Source organism: Falco rusticolus, chromosome 2 (genome assembly GCF_015220075.1).
Source record: "Falco rusticolus isolate bFalRus1 chromosome 2, bFalRus1.pri, whole genome shotgun sequence".
Taxonomy (NCBI): Eukaryota; Metazoa; Chordata; class Aves; order Falconiformes; family Falconidae; genus Falco; species Falco rusticolus.
Window position 1 is genome coordinate 24,160,410 of NC_051188.1, and position 22,763 is coordinate 24,183,172.

At 40.5% G+C, this 22,763-nt stretch overlaps 1 protein-coding gene across 3 annotated transcripts in view; it reads left to right on the forward strand.

Annotated features, from left to right (window-relative positions):
- The window catches only part of B3GLCT (beta 3-glucosyltransferase), a 69,641-nt gene extending 59,517 nt beyond the window's left edge, over positions 1-10,124 (forward strand). For all 3 annotated transcript variants that reach the window (XM_037377032.1, XM_037377033.1, XM_037377035.1), the window contains 5 exons: positions 401-514; positions 1,889-1,988; positions 2,459-2,578; positions 4,905-5,049; positions 8,472-10,124. In XM_037377032.1, the coding sequence (XP_037232929.1) occupies positions 401-514; positions 1,889-1,988; positions 2,459-2,578; positions 4,905-5,049; positions 8,472-8,639 (647 nt within the window). In that variant the 3' untranslated portion in view covers positions 8,640-10,124. The remainder of the gene's footprint in view (positions 1-400; positions 515-1,888; positions 1,989-2,458; positions 2,579-4,904; positions 5,050-8,471) is intronic.
- Positions 10,125-22,763: the final 12,639 nt, after the last annotated feature.

Consider the following 22,763-nt stretch of genomic DNA (forward strand, 5'->3'; position numbering starts at 1 on the left):
GAATGATTGATCTCTGATAGTGTTCCTGCTGATGTGTGCTATAAAGTCTACCATAGCAAGTGTAAAAGTAATGAATTCTGTACTTTGGTTAGCATAAATGTAACCATCACAGTTTTCGATGTAATATGAATTAAACTGTAGTCATATCTTAAAAGACAATTTATTATTATGTAAATAAAACTGCCCTGACTGGCTTTCATAAAAATGTGAAATTGTTTCTCTTTAGATATTGTAGGAAGGAAAAAAGAATGAATGTTAAGAACCATGGTGCTGTTATTTGAAACGGTATTTTCATTACCATGCAAAGGACTATGTCATTTAACAAGGTGCATAAATGTTTTGATCAAGTCCTTAGGTTAATCAAGTCACTTGTGTTTCAATGTCAACGGTTCTTTTGCAGTACCAGTTGTAAAGCAGACTTGGGAAAGAGAAGCTGCCCTTATTGAATACTACAGTGATTATGCAGACATCTCCATTCCTACTATAGACTTAGGCATACCTAATACTGACAGAGGTGAGCTATTGACTGTTGTTGTCAACCTTCTGAATTAGAGATGTCCAAGCTATTAGCTTGGCTTATTAGCTTTGTCTGGCCCACTAGGTCTGTCGTTCTGGTCTCTGGATTGTTTCCAGCTGGCCTGGTTTTTTTGTCCTCCACAAGGTTTATTAGAGGCAGAGAGGGAACAGACAGGGTTTTCCATTTGCACAGGTGCAGTGTGACATGTGCAACCTGTGAGTGTTTTCAGGAGGTAGTGGACCTGCTGTTCATGTGTGGATCATCTGTAGAAGCCATGCCCAGTAGTTCTAGTCAGACCAGGGGGATGGGACCTTCCACGTTTGGCCTTTGAGCATTGCTGTGGAGAGCAGTGGGACCTGTGGGCTACTGATGCTCTAAACTAAACAAATCGTGCTGACTTTGCTCTAATACTATTTTTGTCTGTCTTTTGTGATGGAATAGAATACAGAAATCTTGATTTTAATTTTGTAAATGTTCACATAGCAGGCTGCAATAAGTTCATGGTTTCACGAAATCGGCAAAGCCAGGACTTACTTCATTTCTTAAGCACAGAGTTGCTGCATTTTCTCAATATTTTAACTGGAAGTATCTTCAAATGTAGTGTCCTGTTATTCTTTAATGATTCTTTAGTAATTGTAATGTTGGTAGTGCTAATTACTTTGGACAATCAACTGTAAAGACTGTTTGCAATTAGATTTTTCCAAGATCTGAAGAAGATTCAATAGAAATTTAAAACTTTCTTGTTGCTCTTGTCCTGCTCATTCTGAAGAAGGATGTTTCACTTCTCAGCTCCTAGAAAGGGCGTTTTACCTCTTCAGCTTCATTATAGTCTTGTGATAAATGTTAAGACCTTTCCTTGGAGGAAATTATTAGGACCTGAGTTGCCAGTGATGAGTATGGTAGATTAATGCAGACTTAAGTATTTATGTAAAAGCAATGGACCTGCTTGATGCATCATGAAATGCTATGGAAATAGCTTGGGAGTATTTTGCAGAATGTGTTTCTGTCATAGTCTTATCATTTTACAGTTTTCAAAATTAAGAGTAGCAGTCTGCCCAGTATTGTCCAATATCTTAACAAGATAGTTGGAATAAAACTTATTTTTCAGGTTTCCGTAATTCAAAGAATTTCCATACTTCAACATCCTTTGAAAGTACATTCCTGCATAGAAAGCAATGGTTATGTTTGAACAGTATGTACAAATGCCATTCAGCACAATGAAGAATGAAATTAAAACTTACATCTCGGGTATTTTGCCAGACATTATCAAAAAGTTTTGCATAGTGCAGTAGAATATTTAATGAATTAATAATTGTTTATTGCAAATTCTCATTTGATTAAATGTGTATTCTGTTATTTCTCTTCCTTTAGGTCACTGTGGGAAAACTTTTGCCATTTTGGAAAGGTTTTTGAATCATAGCTCTGCCAGAACTCCTTGGTTAGTTGTAGTGGATGATGACACATTGATAAGGTATACATTGCAATACTTCAGGAATTACCACTGTTCCTGTCAGCAGGATTTTCACCAATATGTCTCTCTTCTTCTTCTGTGTTTAAGTCTGTTTTATTAGTGATGTAGCTTTATACTCCTTCAAGGAAAAAAATTGTCACTTTCCCTCAGCATTCCTTGACTGATACTAACAACAATGTAATCTTGTAATTGATAAAAAGTTTTTGTGTTAGCGTTATTATTTAATAAGGTAGTCTGAATATGATTACACGTTGTGATTCTTCTGTGTAGGCATGACTGACCAAAATCAGCAGTCATATCTCATAGTAAATAGCCCATCTTAAATTTCTGTTTAACAGTTTATATGTCTGTGTTTTGTAGAACTTCTCCTACCATTTTTGTGCTATTTATTAGAATGACATTTATGCTAGTAATTTCTGTTTCAAAATTAATGCCTCCATCATTTTTTTTAATGCATTTTCATATTACAGTATCTTCAGACTCCGAAAATTGCTCAGCTGCTATGACCCAAATGAACCAGTATTTCTTGGAGAGCGTTACGGTTACGGCTTGGGAACAGGAGGATATAGTTATATCACTGGCGGAGGAGGGTAATTTATTTAAACTCCTACTGACATCTACATCAGCCCCTGCTTTGAGTGCAAATGTTTTGAATCATAACACAAATCAGTTTCAACAGAAACAGTGATGTTTCCTAGTACTAATAAAATGTAATTATGCTCAAAGACCCAAATGTCCTAACTATTGAGAATTCATGCTGCCTGTTGGGAACAGATTTGTAGAGTAAAATAGTTGGTGCTGAGAACCACGCGTGTTTCAAAAGGATCATTTCAGATTGACTGGTCCTGTGAACTGAGTGTCTATTATCAGTTATCTGTACGACATATTCTCCTGATACACATCGTGCAGCCTTGTTTCATCTGACAGAATTAATTCTGCATGCTCAGAGACCATCCTACAATGTGATTCAAAATGTAGTAAGCAGAGACAATTGGGATAGCTGCTGAAAAAAATACCTTTGTGATCTGAACTGTTGTGGAGTTTACAGGAGAACCCAAAGCAGCACACCTCGGGATACAAATTGCTGTGAATATGAAGATATTCATTCCTGTTCTCTTTCTTTGTCCAAGCATGGAAAAAAACCAAAGGATTGTGATTCTCCCTGTTTTTGAACTTTATGCAATGATTTATGGAGAGGTGGCTGAGCAAAGGGTTGGGTGTTTATGTCCTAGAAAATAGTTTCTCATAGAAAGAGGTGGTCATAGGTTGATCTTGTGTATGAGACACATGGGTCCCTGTGGTTGCATGCAAAGTTTGGTTTGAATTAACATTTATGTGAACTTTCAGGTTGGCTCTTATTGCAATAAGAATGATCTTATGACTCTGACTTGTCCATCTTGTATATCTAAAGCAAGTGGTGTGGATGGCTGAATGTCCTTAGGGTCTTTCTCTGTGAAAAGTAATGGCTATAGTAACTTCCTAGGTTCTTATCTGTCTATAGGTAAGTAAGAATCAACTGACTGGCCGCCTCATTGTTTTGCACAGTTGCATAAGGTCTTACTTAAGCAGGGTTTATGCTTGAGTTAAGAAACAAACCTTCTACTGGTGCTGGTATGTTTGTTGGTTACCAGTCCTATATTTATGTATCTTTTTAGTGTTTATCTCATAGTTTCTGTTCTGTCATCTAGGTGTGGGAATTTGGGTGTTACTTTCATTATCAGGTTTGAGCAGATAGAGGTACAGATCATACATCTTGCTCCATACCCTAATTTTGAGAAGGTTCACTGTAAGTGAAGAGATCTATAGAGCTGAAGGGACATGGTCTAGATAATCATCTAGCAAGTATATTCCCTAAATGTGTGCAAATTGTCACACCTTCTGTGTAGCAACACATGCTGGTCACAAGTCCCGGCTCTTTTTTTTTTTTTTTTTTAACTCACTCCAGCTTTTATTATTCCTTCTGTATTTGACCTGAGTATTGAGATAACAATTTCCTGTTGTGCTTTCCTTTTTTTTTTTTTTTTTTTTCTTTTTATGATACATACAGTCTTCAAAGTTGCAATGATAACAGTGGATTTTTTTGCAACATGAAGTCAGTCTTTTTGCCTTAGCATTCAGTATTCGTAGAAGCTTTGCCACTGTCAAATGAAGAATTGTCATACAGTGAGTGAACTCATGAAGCCATGCAGTGATTTCAGAGCGTGAATCTTTTTGGTATAACTTGTAGTAGCTGGAGTACCCTGTATTCTGATCAGACTGGGTGGATGATGTAAATTCAGAAAAGGCATATATTGGATACTAGGCAAGAGTATATTCCCTCAGCTGTTGAATTTAAGACATTGTCATGTTTCTTGTCTATTGAAGGCTTATTTTAGTGATAACAATCTAACAGCTGCAGGCTCTGGTTGATATTTAGATGAGCAAGAAAGTTAGGATGAACGGAAGAATTTTGCAATGGCTTCAAGGAGCATTTTTTGCTTATGAAGGGAACTCTGTGTAACAGAGGAGTCAAGGAATAACAGTTCAGGTTTTAGAGTTCATTTAATTGCTACACGATAACTAAGAGGACAATAAATTTGAGTAAGATAGAGGAGAATATCCGTTTAAAGTCCTGGCCAAGTTTAGGAGGAATTACCAGCTATGGGTAAAATGGTGGCTAGCTAAGAAATTGTTGGAATAACAGCAATTGGCATAATTGGTATAATAAATTTTCATTATTTAATCATCTTTCAGGAAATGCCTCTAGCACTACTTGTCAGCATTGACTTCTCAATTTTTGAAATTTCAGCTATGTTGCACCAGCAGGCTATATTTTATCTTGCAGTTTTATATCATTTAGCAGTATTTATTAATTACAGTCATTTGGCTTCTCTAGTTGTTATTGTCTTACACATTTCATTTGCTCTTTTTATTCAGGATGGTTTTCAGCAGAATAGCTGTTCAGAGACTACTTGCTAGTAAATGCCGATGTTACAGCATGGATGCACCTGATGATATGGTCCTTGGGATGTGTTTCAGTGGCTTAGGAATCCCTATAACACATAGTCCACTTTTCCATCAGGTCAGAGTACAATTTTTACTAGTACTTAAAATATATTTCATTCTTTTAAATATACACATAAAACAGCACTTCAAAAATACTGCAAACTCGTAAATTTTACTGCAAACTCAATCAATGTGTATTAATAAATAGATGCTGCTTCTATACCTTATTTCTCTCCAGAACAAGTTAGATCAAGAAAATAAGAATATTGTGAAAGCATGGATTAGTTACTACAATGCTTTAGTAGTTGGTATTTCACTTACCCTATTACTACATTTTTTAAAAAATGCAGTCCAAGATGGGAATTTTGAAAAACAAATACAATTAGGAGCCACATGCTTTGAATATTTGTGATAAGTCCTCTTAAGAAAAAAAACCCCAAAACATACCACATTACTTTTTTCTTCAGGTAATTGAGAACTCATGGTGAAGTTTTTCCAGTAAATCTGTCTTCTCTACTTATCCAATTTTCCTATTGATTCAATATTTACCATTCTAAAATATCTCATTAGTTAAGATATAAAATGTGAAAGTATTCCCAGAACTATTGCTTTTGTGGTTGATTCTGAAGAATGGTATAAATATGATAAATTGCCATATGCTAGCACAAGGGAAAAATTGGTCACAAAACATAATTTTCTCGTGATGACATTTTCCAGTCTGGGAGAGGTGGATTGCGATACATTTGAATCTTGTTTCTGTCTTCCAGAATATTTAACGATCTAACTGTAGTGTCACAGTGGAAAACACAATGCATTGAGTCCCAGAGAGATGTGCTGCCTCATAAACCAAATAAATACCTTACCTTTCTTCCATGACATTAAAGAGAAGAAGCACTTAGGATTTTTCCCAAACAGTACACAACTTCTTAAAAAATTAGCATTTAAATCAGTGTAGTGTTCGATGTTTTTCAGGTGTTAATCTAGTTTAAAAACTGGGAAGATCTGTGTATCTGAATATGAACTGAGATGAAGATAATTAGGCGACTTGAAAATTACTTAATTGCCATGTAATTCAAAGCACCTGTTGGGGAGGAAGTTTGCTATTTAAATTATCAGGTTTTCCTATATTAAGACTCTCTTTCTGATTACATTTACTATTTAGAGAAATAGGAATGCTGAGAACTCACTATTCAATATTTTAACTCCTTGTCCATAAAAAAAATCCTATCTGTTTACTTTCCTGTTTTATCATAGTTTACTCCTTTCAGTATAGAAAGAAGGCAAGTAATGCATCTTAAAAAATCAACAGTTATTGAATAATTTGGCTTGCCCAGGTGTTTAAAAACCCACCAAACTACCTAATTAAGAGGGCTGGAAAGAACAGAACTCATTTTACAGATTTGTAGGAATGGCCCTTATACAGCAAAATGGAGCACTTCCTTATAATCCTTAATGGTGTACATTTGATACTGAATCACTTTGAAAGTGAAATCCTAGCAGTTTCATTTTTCACATAGAAAATTACACTTGAATTGTAATTAATCTTTACTATTGCTTATAATAAATTCTAATGTAACATAACCTTGACCAAAAATTAACCCTGGGGGGGAAACTACTGAATAAAAATTGAGTGTGCTTGTTCTACGAATTCCATTGTTATGCAACAAATACTTCAAAAATGGAAAAAAAAATAAAAATTGGCTTTTCTGTTCAACCAGAAAATTTTTAAAAAACTTGCCTGAAATATTATGTACAGGTGTGCAATGTTGGAGCGTTTCCTAAGTACATGAATCCTAAATTGTACTGAGTATATATTATGAAACAGAAGCAAAGATACCTTCCTCCTTAGAGTGTCTATGATGTAACAGTGTTTGCTCACTGTTACTGGTTTCCTGTTTTGCCACGTGCTACGGTTGATACATACATGTTCTGTAATCTGTTCCAGAGGCTTTTGACATGATAAGACTGTTAAAGAGAACTGGAACCTTCCCATGTCAAGTAGCAGCCAGGATTGTGATCTTAAAATGTAAAATCTGAGCAAGAGCAATGTATTTGGCCTTTATGGAATACCAAATACAAGCTCTAGCATAAAAAAAAAAAAAAACCAACAAGAAAAAGATTACAATATTACCCAATATTACCAATAATTGATTCCACAAAATGTAAGGAGGAAGAAATTCAGGGAAATTATTTCTTAAGGTCAACCACCTATAAAGTGGTATGATTCTTAGAGAGCAATGTAATAAAAATGATAATTAGAGCAGATGTCATTCTTTTAGAATGATCAAAACACCAAGAATTCGTGTATGGTTCAATAAAAAGCAGATTGATTTTCCAACAGTGGAAAACTTTGGTCTTAGATATATAAAAACTTTCTTATCCAAAGTTTTTTTTTTTTTTCAATTTTTGAAACCTAAATGTTCATTGAAGTTTTTTTCAAAAGTCTTGAGGGAGATAGGCTCCCTCTTGATTTCTCTGGTGGAATTTTTCAAAATAAGCACTCTGTGGTTTAAATAAAATAAAAAACCCCTAACACCACCACATACTCAGATTTATTAATGTCAAAAATCTGTTGCCCAATTTTATGACTTATGTTTATATGGAACTGCATGAAGAACACTGCATGTAGAATTTATTAATACCACCATAAGTAGGTGAAGTGTGCAGTGTGAAATCAATTGCTAGCTTGGGCATCACGTCATGATTCAGTATCCCAAATCATTCAGTTTTCTTCTTGTGTTTTACCTCTAGAAAAAAACACACAAATATGTGCTTTTCATGCATTTCTCTTTACAAAAAATTCTATTTACAATACAAAGTCTAGTTACTTTACCAGGGACCACTACAGGTGAGCCTCTTTTATATAGTGATGCACTTAGATGCCATGAAACTGTCAGAGGAAATGAAACATGCTTGGTGCATTAAGAAGTCAGCTGCATCGTGCAGCTGTGTTGTAATTCTGTCTCTTTTGGTATAAGCTGATAAAGAATAACAGTGCAGTTTTCTGGCACCCACAGTATTTCCTGCGTTGGGTAGCCTTTCCCATCATAAAACTTCATATAGTTCAGCTGCTTATAGCCTTACTAGGATCCTACAGTCACAGTGGCACTGATGGCAACTTTCTTTATGAGGAGGAGCAAAAGAATCATTTTGTCATTATTGAACCAAAAGTGTATATTTAAAATATACAATACAAACTACACTGTTTATCACTTGCTTTTGTAGATGGCGAACTTTTCATCCTGAGAAATAGGGCATATTTAATATCAGTGTACTACTTAGCATGATGACTACAGTGCGAGTTGAAGATCAAAACTAATGCTTCTCAATTGATTTAAGAGAATGATGTAAAAACCCCTTTGTTGTTATCATGTGTGTTTTGTCAATGCCGCGTTGCTTTGTTATGATACAGAGGCCATTGAATGATGATACTTTCTTGTTCTGAAATTATTCTTTGACATTGAGTACTAGTGGTTTTGGTTTATTCTTCCACCTTAGGCAAGGCCAATGGACTACCCCAAAGGCTACCTTTCCCACCAAATTCCAGTATCATTTCACAAGCATTGGAATATTGATCCAGTGAAGGTATATTTCACGTGGCTGGCACCAAACACAGAAGAGTCACTTAATGGAAAGAAAGTTGGATATAACAGGGAGGACTTATAAACAGTGGAAGAGCGTAAGTGTTGATTAATGTACTGTGGATGAGGGACAGTCACTACTGTGATTTTTGTGGTGTTCTCACATTGTTCATCTGGTCATGACATAGAAGGCAATGTTTTGTTCCTGGTTGTTGCATTCCTTCAGAGCAATGGAAGAAGGCACCTAACAGACTTGGATTCTTTTGTTAAACTTTGTTTCTTTTTAAAATGTTTTGGGGCTTCGTATACCAATGAACTTGACACACATTTAAAATGTCTCATACAACTTTACCTGTGTTCATGTTTGGACTTTGAGTTAGACAGCATCCATTTACTTTTCTTTCCTTTGTTCTCTCAAAAGCTTAAGTTATGTATTTGGGAGCCTAATACTGAACATGTGTTTGACATCTATTGAATATCCATCTCTTACTGACCTGCAGAAAAGAGTTCTCTAAACTATTCTGGAACAGGTTCTTGATAAATTAGAGAGGAGACAGGACTTTGTTTTTTGTGACCAGGAACTACATTGTATGAAGGCTGTATTCCTTTATGCTCATTTCAAAAAGAAATATTGTAGTTTCCTGGCATAGGTGGACCAAGCGTGAACCACTGTTGTACCTCTTCAGTTTATTAGCATTTGTGAGGAATGTCATGTTCAAAATAATAATAAAAAAAAAGTTTAAGGACAAGGATTTCTTAAGTGGCCACGGGAGGTCACTGTGGCTCCTTTAGAATCCTAAGTCACTGTGTATCAATTTGGCAAATAAAAATGGGACTCTTGAGGATTTTTGCAGAACTAACACTTCAGTATTTCTGATGTGTGTGTTTCAACAGTATATGGATGCCAGCTTTGAAGTTTGTAGTATTCCTAATTTATATCATCAAGATAAGTAGTTTTATGCATACAACATGTAGAGAGTCATTCATATTTAAAATGTTCTTGATTTTTTTGAGTAATTGAGTTTTGTAAAAATGTTTGTACAAAAACTGGCTTTAGTATGTTCTAAACTAATTTTTATATTGTAAAACTGCTCCTTTTAAGATGACAGTACATGGCACTTATATGGTGTTAACTTCTTCGCTTGCTATATTGTAACCAAATACAGGGTCTTAAAGCCATACTGCTGAAGTAATTTGTGTTTTGTTTTCTTTTAGTAGGTTAAAAATTGATTCCACTCCAAAGTAATGCAGTAGTTGCTCATAAGTTGAAGTAAGGGAGCCATTGATCCCTGCTTCAGTAATTACTGAAGTTGTATAAACGTTTGTTTGTGAATGTAGCTTGTGGAATTTTAAGCATTTGAATAGCAAGCACATATTCATAATAGATTCAAATTCTGATTAAATAGGAGCAGTCTATGTGATGCCTTTTTTTTTCTTCTTCCCACGATCAGTGCCTTAAACAGTAGACATTTTGCTGATACCAGGACTGTGTGTTCCAGTACCATGGCTTAATTGTTAATTATGTTTACTGTTTAGAACTGAAAGCCTAAATAAAAGCATACTTCTTTAACCTTTTGTGCCTTCTTCCTCTTTGCAAATCAAGTACAGGATTATTTAAGCATCTGTGTTGTATTTTTATCACCTGAATAGTATTCTGTGGTCAGTTGTACCAAAAGGCAGCTTAAACTTCTTTTTTTCCATATCCTGCCCTGACATGCTTCCCCAGGTTAAGTTAATTTTCAAGTCTCTAGTTTTGTGCAAATGAAAAAATGCTTTTGCAATGGACAACTCATGCGTTTGGGAATCTTGATGCTATCAAAAATATCTTCTTTTTTTTGGTATGAATATGGGTGATTCACCATTATCAAATTCTCCAGTGGTCTTGCAGTGTAGTCCAGTCACTTCCAGCTGGTGATATTTCACATCTCCTTGGGCCCAGGTCAGGCAAAGACAATTAGCTTTGGGTCCACACTGTGTTGCACTTGTAGGCTTCTGTCTTATTTGGAGATTAGGAGCCACCAACGCACGCATTCCTTGCTGACTGACTTCTGGTCTGAAAAATGTAATAGTAGCTGTCTTCAAGTCCATCTTTTCTCTTGCTGTTAACTCTGGGGTTTACTGCAAGGATTCTAGAGGTATTAGTAAACATTAGATTTCTGATTCCCATCTTCATAGTTTTGAAAGCAATGAAGCTGTAATTTACTTGAGTATTCTGTCCAGAAAGCTCTGACTTTTGAGACATAACTAATGATAACCAACCCTAGCAGCAGTATGACAAAAGTGACCTTTTATTCCTTGGACTAAAAATTTAAGACGGTTTTTTTCAAGTAGAGGATCCCTGACAGTTTCTGAAAACAAGATGTGAAGACATTCTAGAATTGTGATATGAAAAAGAAAATCTGGGAGTCATTATTGATGGTTTATTTTAAATGTTTGTAACATAAAAGATTACCATGTATCCTGGTTTCAGCTGGGATAGAGTTAATTTTTCTTACTAGTAACTGTTACAGTGCTATGTTTTTGATTTAGTACGAAAATAGTGTTGTTAACACACTGATGTTTTAGTTGTTGCTAAGTAGTGCTTGCTCTAAATCAAAGACTTTTAAAGCTTCCCATGCTCTGCCAGTGAGGAGGTGCACAAGGAGCTGGCAGGGAGCAGAGCCAGGACAGCTGACCCGAACTAGCCAAAGGGATATTCCACACCATAGCACACCATGCTCAGTGTATAGACTAAGGGGAGTTGGCTCGGGCCAGCCGGTCACCGCTCAGGGACTGGCTGGGCATCGGTCAGCAGGTGGTGAGCAATTGTGTTGTGCATTATTTGTTGTTTTTTTCTCCCCACTTGCATTTTATTTCTCTCTCTCCCTCCTTTTCTTTAAAATTGTTACTATTATAATATTTTATTCAAATTATTTAATTGTTCTTATCTCAACCCACAAGTTTTAGCTTTTTACCAGTTCTCCTCCCCGTCCTGCTGCTGAGGGTGGGGAGTGAGTAAGTGGCTGCGTGGTACTTAGTTGCTGGCTGGGTTTAAACCATGACACTGTATTTCTTCCATGGAATTTTTTTAGATGATTTTGTTGGTTGGTGAATCTGCTTTCAGGAGCCAAAAAAACCCTTGAAATACTGGTGCCTTCAATATAGCAGGATTTTTAAATGATGAGTGAATCTATTTTCATTTCCCTGCATCTGAGATGGCCCTGGCATGGAGACACCCAAAAGGAACCAACCTGTGTCTCTTCCTCTGTGAGAAGGAAAATCGGCAAGAGTCTGAGGCAGCTTGCTAGCTGGGTAGTTTTCTTTTTGTGCAGGAAAACATTGCTCTAACAGCAGCTCTAACACCAACACAATGAGTGCTGACTGGAGGGAGGAGGCCAAATGACTTTATTTTCAGTTCCTTAATTTTTCATGGTTTAGGACTTTTGCTATCACTGGAAGTGTAAGATGTCTTGGCCAGATGCTCAAGATTCCATTCTGTTATATTCCTGGAAAGTGAGATCAACACTGGGTAAAGACTACCAGAACAGGCTACGGTGACGTGTCCCCAGAGCTAGCAATGTCACTTCATTACCAGAAAATATGAAAAAGTAGCAAGAGGTTTGCTTTTTACAACACCATAAAACTCCGAAGGCTTTTGTTCATTGGACTCCCTGATTATAAATATATTTGAGTTTGCTTTGATGGAACTGCTTCTGCTTATTGTTGATATGAAACTAAAGGAGAAATATAGAATAATGAGCAAAATACTCCCTGGTGATGTCACCTCATCATACGTTTACTGAGGAAACTAAGAGCTGTTGAATCTCTGCTATTAATGCTGCCTGTTTCAGCTCTAGGTCTCGGGTCCTAGGTCACAGCAGCGTGGTTGCTTTACCCACCCCACTGAGGTGCACACACCTACCTCGTCAGTACAGAACAAATTCACCTCTCCAGTCGCACTGGGGATTATATCCTTAAGTAATCATTTCATTCAGCAAAAAACAGATGCAATATTGATTTGTAGGTAGGTAATTGTTCTATTTCAATTTGTTTCATACTATGCGTATGTATAAAGACTAGGTTTGTTAATACTGTGGTACAGTGGGTAGCTGTCATGTGGCTACTTGATGATTTACATTCTGTCCCAAGAAGAAAATTCCTCATGCTTTTCAAATCTCATTCTGGTTTACAGGAAGAAACCTGTGAGCCTAATGACCCATGGGACTAGAGGAAGCAGAGAAGTGAACCGTCTGTTTGCATCTAGCTGCTTTTGCAGACTCCCGTGATTTGTACTTGTTTATTCGTGCCCCTGTTAGTCAGGAAGCAGCAGTGCCTCCATTGAAATCAGAAGAAGAAATCTCGTGAGATTAATTAGGACCTGCATTCAGGTGGAAAGAATCCAACAGCTTTGGTGCAATGTCTGTATGCTGTTTAGTTCTGAACACTAGGGGAAAATACGCAATAGAAAGAATGTATTTCAAGATGAAACGGTAAGTAGACATTATGCAAATGCATACAGAGGCCAAAGGGACTTTGACTGTGGTCAAAGAAAGGAAGAACTAGTTTGGAGAGCAGGCTGGAGAGGAGGAGTGATAGGAAATTACGTCAATGGAGTATCATGAAACATTCTTTATGGAACACCTATAGGCATGCTGCTTTTGTAAGCTAAAAAATAATAATGCTAAGCTATTCCTGTGAGAAATAAATTTTTAATGCAATGTTTTTGTAAGTCTGAAGTCGTAAGTAAAAAAAGCATAGGTTGTTAATATTTCATAGACCTGACTTACCAAGAAAGACCAAAAAATCTAGGGTTTAGGCAGTTTATTGGCTTTTTATTGTGACAATTAAAAAATTTCTGCAGGGAAAGTTATTGTGCATCATCATCTAGTTTGTGCCCACTTCTCTTACGTGTATTTCAAACAGCTGTAAGTTTGTCAGAACATCTGTGGCTTATTGATGCCGTGGGTCAAAGTGTTACGGTGCCTTCCCTTCATGTGCAAGCAGTAACGAAGTGGTATGTATGCTGTGAACTCAGGCCCGACTCAAAAGCTCTTAAATAATGGAAAGAAAAGATACTGAAATAAGAAGCCAACACCAACCATAGCCAGTGTTACTACTCAAGTTCTCAGCCATCCTTGCCATTTACACTTGAAATTCCTTTTGAAATGTAGCAGCTGTGGACCATGGTCAAAGACAAAGGTAATGGGCCATGTGGGCTTTGGATGATGCATTGGACATTTCATTGTATTCTAGCTGGGACATCCTCCCAGTGAAGGCCCAATCAGTCTGTTTATACTGAAGGCCATCAAGGTCCTCGTAGCAGGAGCTCATGTGTTAGCCCTAGTTCTGCAGGCTAAGTGAGCACTGCACCCCGTCTTCACAGGGGTGCGGCATGATAGCGTCTGGTACCTGCTCCAAAAGGCCTGGAAGAATGGCAAGAAATACACGTATTCCCTCAGGAAGGAGGGAAACATTGTGCAACTGAAGACCTAGTGAGTTCCTTGATTAGTTTAAGGAGAGCTCTCACTGCTCCTTCTTAAAGCTTACCGTTCCCTAGCTAGCAAGGTAGCAGAACTAATACAGAGTGTAACACCAAGTAAACATGAGAAATAATAGCCCGTGTCGGATCAAGCTCAGTGATAGCTCAGCAGGCAGCTCTGTGCTTACTGAGGACAGTCAATCACAAGCTGATGGGTGGTGGCGGCCAATTCACCAGCCTTTTTTTCAAATGACTTAAAGACTACTCATCTCACTAATGTGCTGTTTGCAAGCTCCCTTTGCTTGCGGTTGGAAACAAGTATGGCTCTGTTCATCAGGGGTATTTCCTTAAGGTAGCCCTTCACCTTCGCGTGGAGCAGATCGGGAGCTCTGCTGCAGGTGCAGTGCTTTGATTCAGCCTACGCTGTGGTCCCGTGGCCTCATTCTGCCCATTCATGTAGCTCTGCTGAGAAGTCTCGCTCTTGTCCTGACAAACCAAGTTAGTCATTTGTTCTTTCTCTGTACCGTTTGTCCAGGCTAGAGTTTTCCTGTTGATGGATTGTGTGTTAACCAAAACGCTTCTGATCTTACAAATGCTAGCTCTGAAATGACTTTACACTTAATAAACAGTGAAATACGTTTTTTAGCCAAATAAGATGTGGATAATCATCCCTGAATTACCAGGTTATTATGTTCTTGTGAGAAACTCTTATCGAGTGCAGTTTCAATGTCTGAAAAAGATTAAAAGTCCTGTCAGAGTAAGACATGATTTTGTTTTACGGGAGCTGGCTTACCTCCATCATGGCTCACCACTTGTTCACGTAAGTAGTATAATTATCACTTCAACAAATGCTTGCTTTAGAAGCCTGTAATTGTGCTGCCAGTCTTTCAAAATCTGATAAAATATTTGCTGCCCTTCCGGCATCGTCGTAGGTGCTGCTTATAATAAGTGTTTTCATGACCTCTGTTAGCAATTCAGCCACTTCATTCTTAAAACAGTTTATTGAGTTACTATCTTGGAAGGACGGATGGGTTCCAGTGAACAGGGCAGAGATTGTAGAAATGCAGGAAGGAAAGAAAGGACATACTGAAGTTAAGCTGTAGAAATGTACCAAAGCCTGTGCAGCTTTTACGTCCTCACATTAGTGCATGCAGCCGTAGCTTATAGATTTAGATGCTGGTCTCCGTGTTGGAGTCAGTCTTGGCAAAGCTTTCCAAGAAGTTTTCATTGTACTTACCACTGCCAGGACAAAGGATTGTGCTTTAACCTTAGATGGATGAGCTCATGCTGCAATTCATTGCTTTGGTTCTTTGTGTGTAAATTTGCAGTCGTTCTCCAGCCTCTGCAGAACTGGGACTGTGAGTGGGTGGTTTAACTCCCACCTTTATGTCCACCTGCCCACAGGCAAGGTCCCAAAACAGCTGGAATTACAGCCAGTTTTAAACAAGACAGCTAATGCGGCTTACGGCTCCATGGGCAAACATAACAAAAGCACGGCTCTTCTTGGAAAGCTCTGTTCAAGCACCACAGCTCTCCATGTGCTGACAAAGGCAAGATTGTACTGCCGAACAGTCCAAATGCAGGGCTGAATAGATCCTAAGAGGCAATAATGTGGTCTGGCTCATTGCAGTGTCATTGCCTGTATCATACGTGAAGAGAGATTGAACAGAAACGTTGAATGCAGTGAGGCGAGTCAGATTCTTACAGCCCCTGGAGCTGTTTGCCTGTCAACACTCATTTAAGTAGGAAATACCTTCCTTTCACATTAAAATGTAACATAGACCAGAACTTGCACTTTTTTATTCTAAAGACAGTGAGAAACAATGTCAAGGGGGATAAGGATCCAGACAAATATGGAGCAGGTTTTGTTCACTGGAAGACTAAATAGGCTAGAAGTATTCATTTGAAAAGGCACGAGTGGGGCAGAAGTCCATCTAATGAATTATATGGGAAAGGTGAACACAGGGGTTGATTTTTTTTTTACTCTTTCATTTCCCGGGAACTGTGAGGTACACAACAAACTTGTCAGGGTGGTTTCAATACAGGCAAGTGCGTTTCCATAGCACAAAACCGAGCTGCAGAACCTGACAGCACTGCCTGTGCACAGGCTGCAAAGTATGAAAGGACTTAAAAATGGATTGTACAAAATCACAGCAGAAAGGTCCATAAGGGGCTAATAAACACGGTGGTTTTCAAGATATATCTTCAAGCTAAGGCTCTGGATTAACTGCTGCCTGGCGCTGGGCAGGGACACTGGGCTGAAGGGACCTTTGCCCTGGCTCAGGATGACTCTTCCTGTGTAATCCTGATGTGCACAAAGTTCAGTTCAAGGGGGAGGCTTGGGGGTTTGGGTTTCTGCCAGTGGTGGTTACGGGTAGTGCTTCGGTTCCTGTGCCTGTAGAGTACTAGAGTGTCCTGTGGTTGTACGAGTCCAGAGCCACCTCAGAGATAATGGATCAAAACAGGGGATCTGCCAAGCCCCCACGTTCCTCTGCTGTGACGATGTCTGAGGAGCCCAGACAGAAAATGGTTGTCAGGGCTTGGGCGACGGGTCACACATGCATGCAAATTTAAGCGCTGGTTCACCACAACTTACAGGCCAAGAAACATGCCAAAGATCCCAGGGCTTGGGCTCTGCAGGGCAGCAGGCCGATTTCTCTTTGATGAATATGGTTTTAGGATCCCAGAGGAACTGAGCAACTTTGCATATCGGGAAGTGAACAAGCGTGGAGCTGATACGTCAACAGCATCAGACCTATCTGTCAGTAGGCTCCCCATCAAGAGGGCTGATCCCTTTGGGAGTTGTTCTTAATCACTTCTTAGCCCTGTATTACAAGTTGGAGTTAGGGTTTGATCTCTTAAGGATCCTGTTTGCAGACAAAGTGATTTGAGGTCAATCTGCTCCAAAGTCTTAACTAGAAATGCCAGATATTCTGTGGAAGACAGGGCTGAACCTGGGTTCTTTCCAAGTCCTGTGTTTCAGAGGGGTAATTTATGCTTTTTCCTCATCTGGCTGACTTCCAGGGTCCTCACACAGAGCACCATAACTCAGCATGCCTCCACCCAGGCAAAACAGTTGTTTCCCATTTTTCCTAACATCACAGGGAGAAACCCAAAGCCCCTTCCCCTCCTGCCCAAGTTGCTCACAGAGCATCTGGGGAGAACCCACTACCCAAACGTGTCCTCCATCACAGCATAGGTGCTGGGTGAAATATGTTCACCATTAGTGAGCAGCTGACAAAGGCCTGGTGGCCACCCATGGCTGCCTAACAGACTCTGTGTTCTCTTCCCACTGCTTGGGAAGTCCAGGTCTCCTTTCAGGAACTTCTGCCTCCATTGTTTTGTGCTTCTGTAGGGGTGAGTGGCTCAGTTCTTTGTGGGATATCCACAGGTCACGCTCCAGTAAAGCCTCTTTACAGATTTCCATATCCACGTTTCTTATGTTTTTTGTGGACCCTTCTTAAGGTTCTTCCTGAAGGATACCCTACCTCAGAAGGACTGATGTCTGTCACAGCAGCCTCCTTTGAATTTCTGGATATCTCACTCACTGCCACAGTAACTCATGAAGGTGACCTCCTCATAGCTACTGCTTCTGCTGGGTACATATTAAAAACAGTGGCAGATCATCATTAGCAAGCTTCTTCATCAATAGGATGCCCCTTCAGATATCTGAAGCTTTCCCTGTGCTTGTGACAGTTTTCTTCCAACTAGGTGTTTAAATGACCTGGTTTGTTTCCCTTGACATTACACCAAGACTGAGATCCTGGGTGCCCTGGATGCCGAGAAAGCTCTGTCCTTTTTGATCCGCAGGGCCAAACCTCTTGGACATACTCCAGCAGTCACTTTGGTAGCCCTGCTAGGCCACATCTTCATTCTCGACATTGTTGGATGAGCTAGTGGAAGCTAGTGATTCCTCAGATACTTTGCCAGCTCAGAGGTACCGAAGAATCAGGTTGGGCTTAGCAAAGTTGTGCTGAGCTTCCCCACGGGACTGCATAGTGTCCTTGCAGGTCGCTGATACTCTGGTAAGCGCTGCTTGGTGTCACTCAGATTGTCTGGATGGCTGCCTAAGGACCAAAGCAGCAGTGATTTACCAGTTCTTTGAAAGTTCTCTAAGGCTTAGAGATCCCTATCCCACCTTCCCCACCCCCTGCTTTTTCTTCCCTGTGCTTTGCTACCGTGCTTTTCTGGCTTTGCAGGTTGAAAGGAATGGATGTTTTAGACCGCATCTGGTTGACACCGAATGTTCCTCAACACCTTTATGCAAACAACAACCTCAGCGCAGCTGTGGCAAATATAGCATCAGGGCACCTACTACAGATAACCTGTGGAGCGATACTTCCACCAGCTCCTGGTCTGGACAGCACATGGGCTCATAAGACCTGAATTTACATGTAAATTATCATTCAGACAACTCCAGTAATCTGGAATTGATACGTGTCCCCCCCCCCCCAGGGTTTGTGGTGTCCTCTGATACACTGCAATTCCTGCTACCACTTGGCTCTAAAGTTAGTAATTTATTAGTAAAACCACAGCAAACTGGCAGAGAGATGGGGGAATTAGTTGTGTGGAAACATGGCCTTGAGCCAGTGCAGTTCCACCATCATCCAGATCCTGCTCTGAGGGACGCGCTGCTTGAAAGCTGAAGCTCCAAGCAGGGAAGTTTTGTGATCTTGTCTACAATTTTCTCTTGTGCATGGCAGAAACTCCAGCTTTGTGCATCCTGCAGAGTCCCTTTAACGCTGGACCTGTGAACAGAGCCATGCCATTTCTCCTGGCTTCGGAAGAGGAAGAAGGCAGGGCCCAGCTCTAGCTGGGCTGAAATACTTTAACCCAGGTGAGTATTTCATTGACTCCTTCAGTATTCATCACGCTCAGTCCCTGAGAGGACTGGAGCCAATGCTGTACTAGCTGCTTCTGGTTGAGCAGATCCTTTGTACTTTATTCCCCTCATGGAGAACCTGTCTGAGCTGGTTCTCAAGAGAACAGCACATTTGCACAGAAACTCAGAATCACAAAATAGCCCAGGTGCCTCTGGAGGTCACCTGGTCCAGCATCCCTGCTCAAGCAGGGCCACCTAGATCCCGCTGTCCAGGACCATGTCCAGCTAGCCTTTGAATATCTCCAAGGATGGAGACTCCACCACCCCTCTAGGCATTCTGTGCCAATGTTAGAGCATCCTCACAGTATAAAAGCATTTTCTTATGTTTAATTGGACTTCCCTGTACTTCACTTCTTGGCCATTGCCTCTTGTCCTGTCACTGGGCACCACTGAGAAGACTGGCTCCATCTAATCTATACCCTCCCATCTGAAATTCCCTGAGCCTCTGCTTCTGAGAAGTCCCTGAAGTGGCCTAACAGGAAGAGGTTCGGATCCAGTTTATTTTTACTTATTTGACGGGATCTTTTCAACCTGCAAGGTGACTCCAGGCACTTTCCTCCAGAGCCTGTTTACAAGTTTTTAATAACTGTCACAGTGCCAGGCATTTGCTGCATGGTGAGAAGCTGCTGGGAATAATTAGCACCGAGAGGAAAATGTCAAAGAGATTCAGATGTAACATGTATGCAAAATGCTCCTGCTTTTTAAAGTTCCTATTAGAAGCAGCACCTCTGCGGGCCCCCAGACGCCAGGGTTCATCCCACCTACACAGCTGTGCAGAGCAAGCCCCCCACCCAGAGCCCCATTTCTCTTCCCATCAAGGCTGGTGCTGGCAGTGCTGGGAGCTGGAGAGCCACACAAGCTCCTCGATGCCCGGCATCCCGCACATAGCACCTTTCCGTAGGATGAGTTATCCATAGCTCACACCCCAGCAGGGAGCTGCTCAGTCTGTCTGCATCACTCACCTCAGGCCTTGCTCATCCCACCTCCTGTTACCTTACTTTCTGATCGTTTTTGCCCCCAGCCACCCTGTCACCGCACCTAGTGCCAGATGTGCGCATCAGTCCCCCAGTACCAGCGATGAGTTAGTGCAGTGCGTGACTCCTGCTGCCCGCATCCCGCTGGAAATTAATAGGTAGTTACTGCTGTGATCTGCAGGTTTTAAATCTTTCGCTTGTGCAGGAGAGACCGTTTCCAATTAACGCTTTGCCCCCTTGCAGGGCTCGTTACCAGCATCCAGCATACGGGTTTTATTGCAGCCATCCTAGGGGTTACACTGCTCGGGTGGCGGAGGTGTAACGCTGGAGGTGCTGGGGAAGGGATCGGTGATTTCCTCCAGCTCCCTGCTTGCTCTGTGACTTCCCTGACACTCCAGTGTGGTTGTGTCCCCTTCCTGCCAGCACACAAGCCCTCTGCTCGTAAAAATGCACACTTCATTGTGTCAGTCATTTGCGGGTCAGATGGAGGTTTTCCATGCCAGAGCCTCTCTACTGGTGAAAAAGAAGTGTTTGCTGCTGCGGCTGAACAGAGGGTTCAAAGCATCTAAAGGACTGGTGCAGGCGGGTGTCTCCCTTGATATTCACAAGAAATTGCTTCCATGGTGAGAAGAGATTAATATATTTCTTCAGTGATGCCCCAGTAGGGCTGAAGAACCCGTTTGTACCTTCAAAGCACGCCAGGAGCAGCCAATTAGCCCAAGAGCAGCCACACCACTAAGTGCAGAGCGTGCCAGAGCCAGCAAGCAAGCTCAGAACTGCTGCCCCCGTGCCAGGAGCCGCTCTCTGGTGTTGGCTTCATGTCAGCCTTCGGAGGAATTACTGATCGCTGGGTGCAAGGGGGGGCTGGGCAGCACAGGGTTTTCACTGGAATCGTTTAAAGGAGCAATGTAACTATGATTTTAGTCAGCTTTCAGGGATCTGACCTGTGGGTGATAGCTTGGGGAAGACAACCGTAAGCTGTTTAAATTTGTAAGATATGGATATTGTTTTCTGTAATGTCCCTGATGCTCCAAAAAGTGTTCTTTTCTCCATTAAGTCCTCCTGAATAGTGAAAAAATAGTTATTAATTGCAGATTTCCAGATAACCATGATACATTCTCCTCTCCCATCTGCAAATAATAAAAAAAAGAAACAAATTTCACTAGCAATTTCTGTGGAGTGTGTGCCCAAAGAGAATTTATAGATTTATGTTCTTCTACATTACATTATGTACATTTACGAGACCTATTTCAAAAACCCATGATTCTGTCAAACATCACTGTTAATAGCTCCAAGGAACTGATTTTACACAGTCACCACCATTAAGATCCCATATTTATGTCTCACTATCCCTGGGCTGGGAAATAATGGTAAAGTACAGGGGAGCATACAGATAATAATTGATACTACCCCGTGTAATTTCCTCAGGTGTTCCTAATGCCTTTGTTGGCCAAACCCCTTTCTGAAGTGCCCTCTTCATCTGTGCTGAAATACCCCAAAGGGATCCAAGCATGAAAGTTCAAAGCTTTAAACTCCACAATTGCACTATTTCTGCCTAAACTATTCAGACAATTAAGTACCTGTCAGTGAGAACAGCCAGAACATCCTCAGTCGCGATGGTGTGGCAGCGTTAAGACTTCTAGCCCTCCCCTGGGGTTTATAGACAAGATGTTTCTGCACCTACTGGTGGTGATAGGATATGTTCATCCCATCCAGAACAGAAAGCTTCACCTTAGCCAGGCACACGGAGGTGACAGCATTACCTACAAGATGGGAAGTCATCTGAGAGGGAGCGTGAATGCCCCCATCTCTAAGCTTTAAGCAGAAACCCTCCGTGCTACCTAGAGCCACTGGACTGCACAGAGCAGCAGCAGTGGAGAGGTTGCTGTTGAAGGTGTTCCACTTTGCATACTTATACACCCAGAGGAACAGCATATAGATCCCAGGTCTCCCTTTCTACTGGCTGAGAAACTGCTGGATTGATTGAGTTGCCCGTCTTTCCTACCGAGAAATCTTCAGCAAAGTTCTGGCTGTATCGCTGTGGGCATAGAGCATCCCTCTGCAGCAGAGGGTCATTTACATCTCCTCTCAAAGTAACTGAGAGACCACAGTAAAGAAATAAATGTGGTGTAGGTTAGTGGATATTGGGCTTTTACATCTCAGGCACTGTGAGTAATATTGCAAGACTATCTTAATCCTGTCTTTTTAGAATTTGTTTTTAAATACACTCTTTGTACTATACCTCATGGAATAACTATTGCACAAATAGAAATAGCCTGCGTTGGACAAGTACAAATCACGTTTGAGTTGAATGAGTCATTCCCTTCAGGGTACAATTAATTATTCAAGAAGTACATATCCAAATGTTGCATAAGAGCTCTTTTCCTACTGAAATTATCAAATACATTTAAAGATTTATTAAGAAGGAGACACATAGCTTCAAATACCTTTGTGAACTTCTGTTATTTTCAAGACAGGTTGAAAGCCAGTACAAAACATCCATGCGTAACAGCATACTGCTGCAAGCTATGTGCTCACAGGCATGTAGATCTCCCTGCACGAAATCATACCATAATCCCTCAGTCCTTTGTTATCCAGCACTATATTGCTGCCCTCACAGCAACCAGTGAGCTCATGGTGTTGACTTCTCTGGGAGCAGAACCGCCCCTGAGATCACCAGTGGTTAGAGCAAGACATCTTGACTCCCTGGTGCACCCTGCCTGCAGCACCCCTGTCCAGAGCAAGCCCCGTGCCTCACAGCCTCCGCGCTGCCTCCCTTTTCATGGTCTGATTTAAAAAAAACAAACACCACAGGGTAAAGCCCAAGTTTAAATCCCTTATTAGAAGAGGTTATTGAATAGAAAATTATGAGAGTTTGTTTTTCCTAGCAGCAGG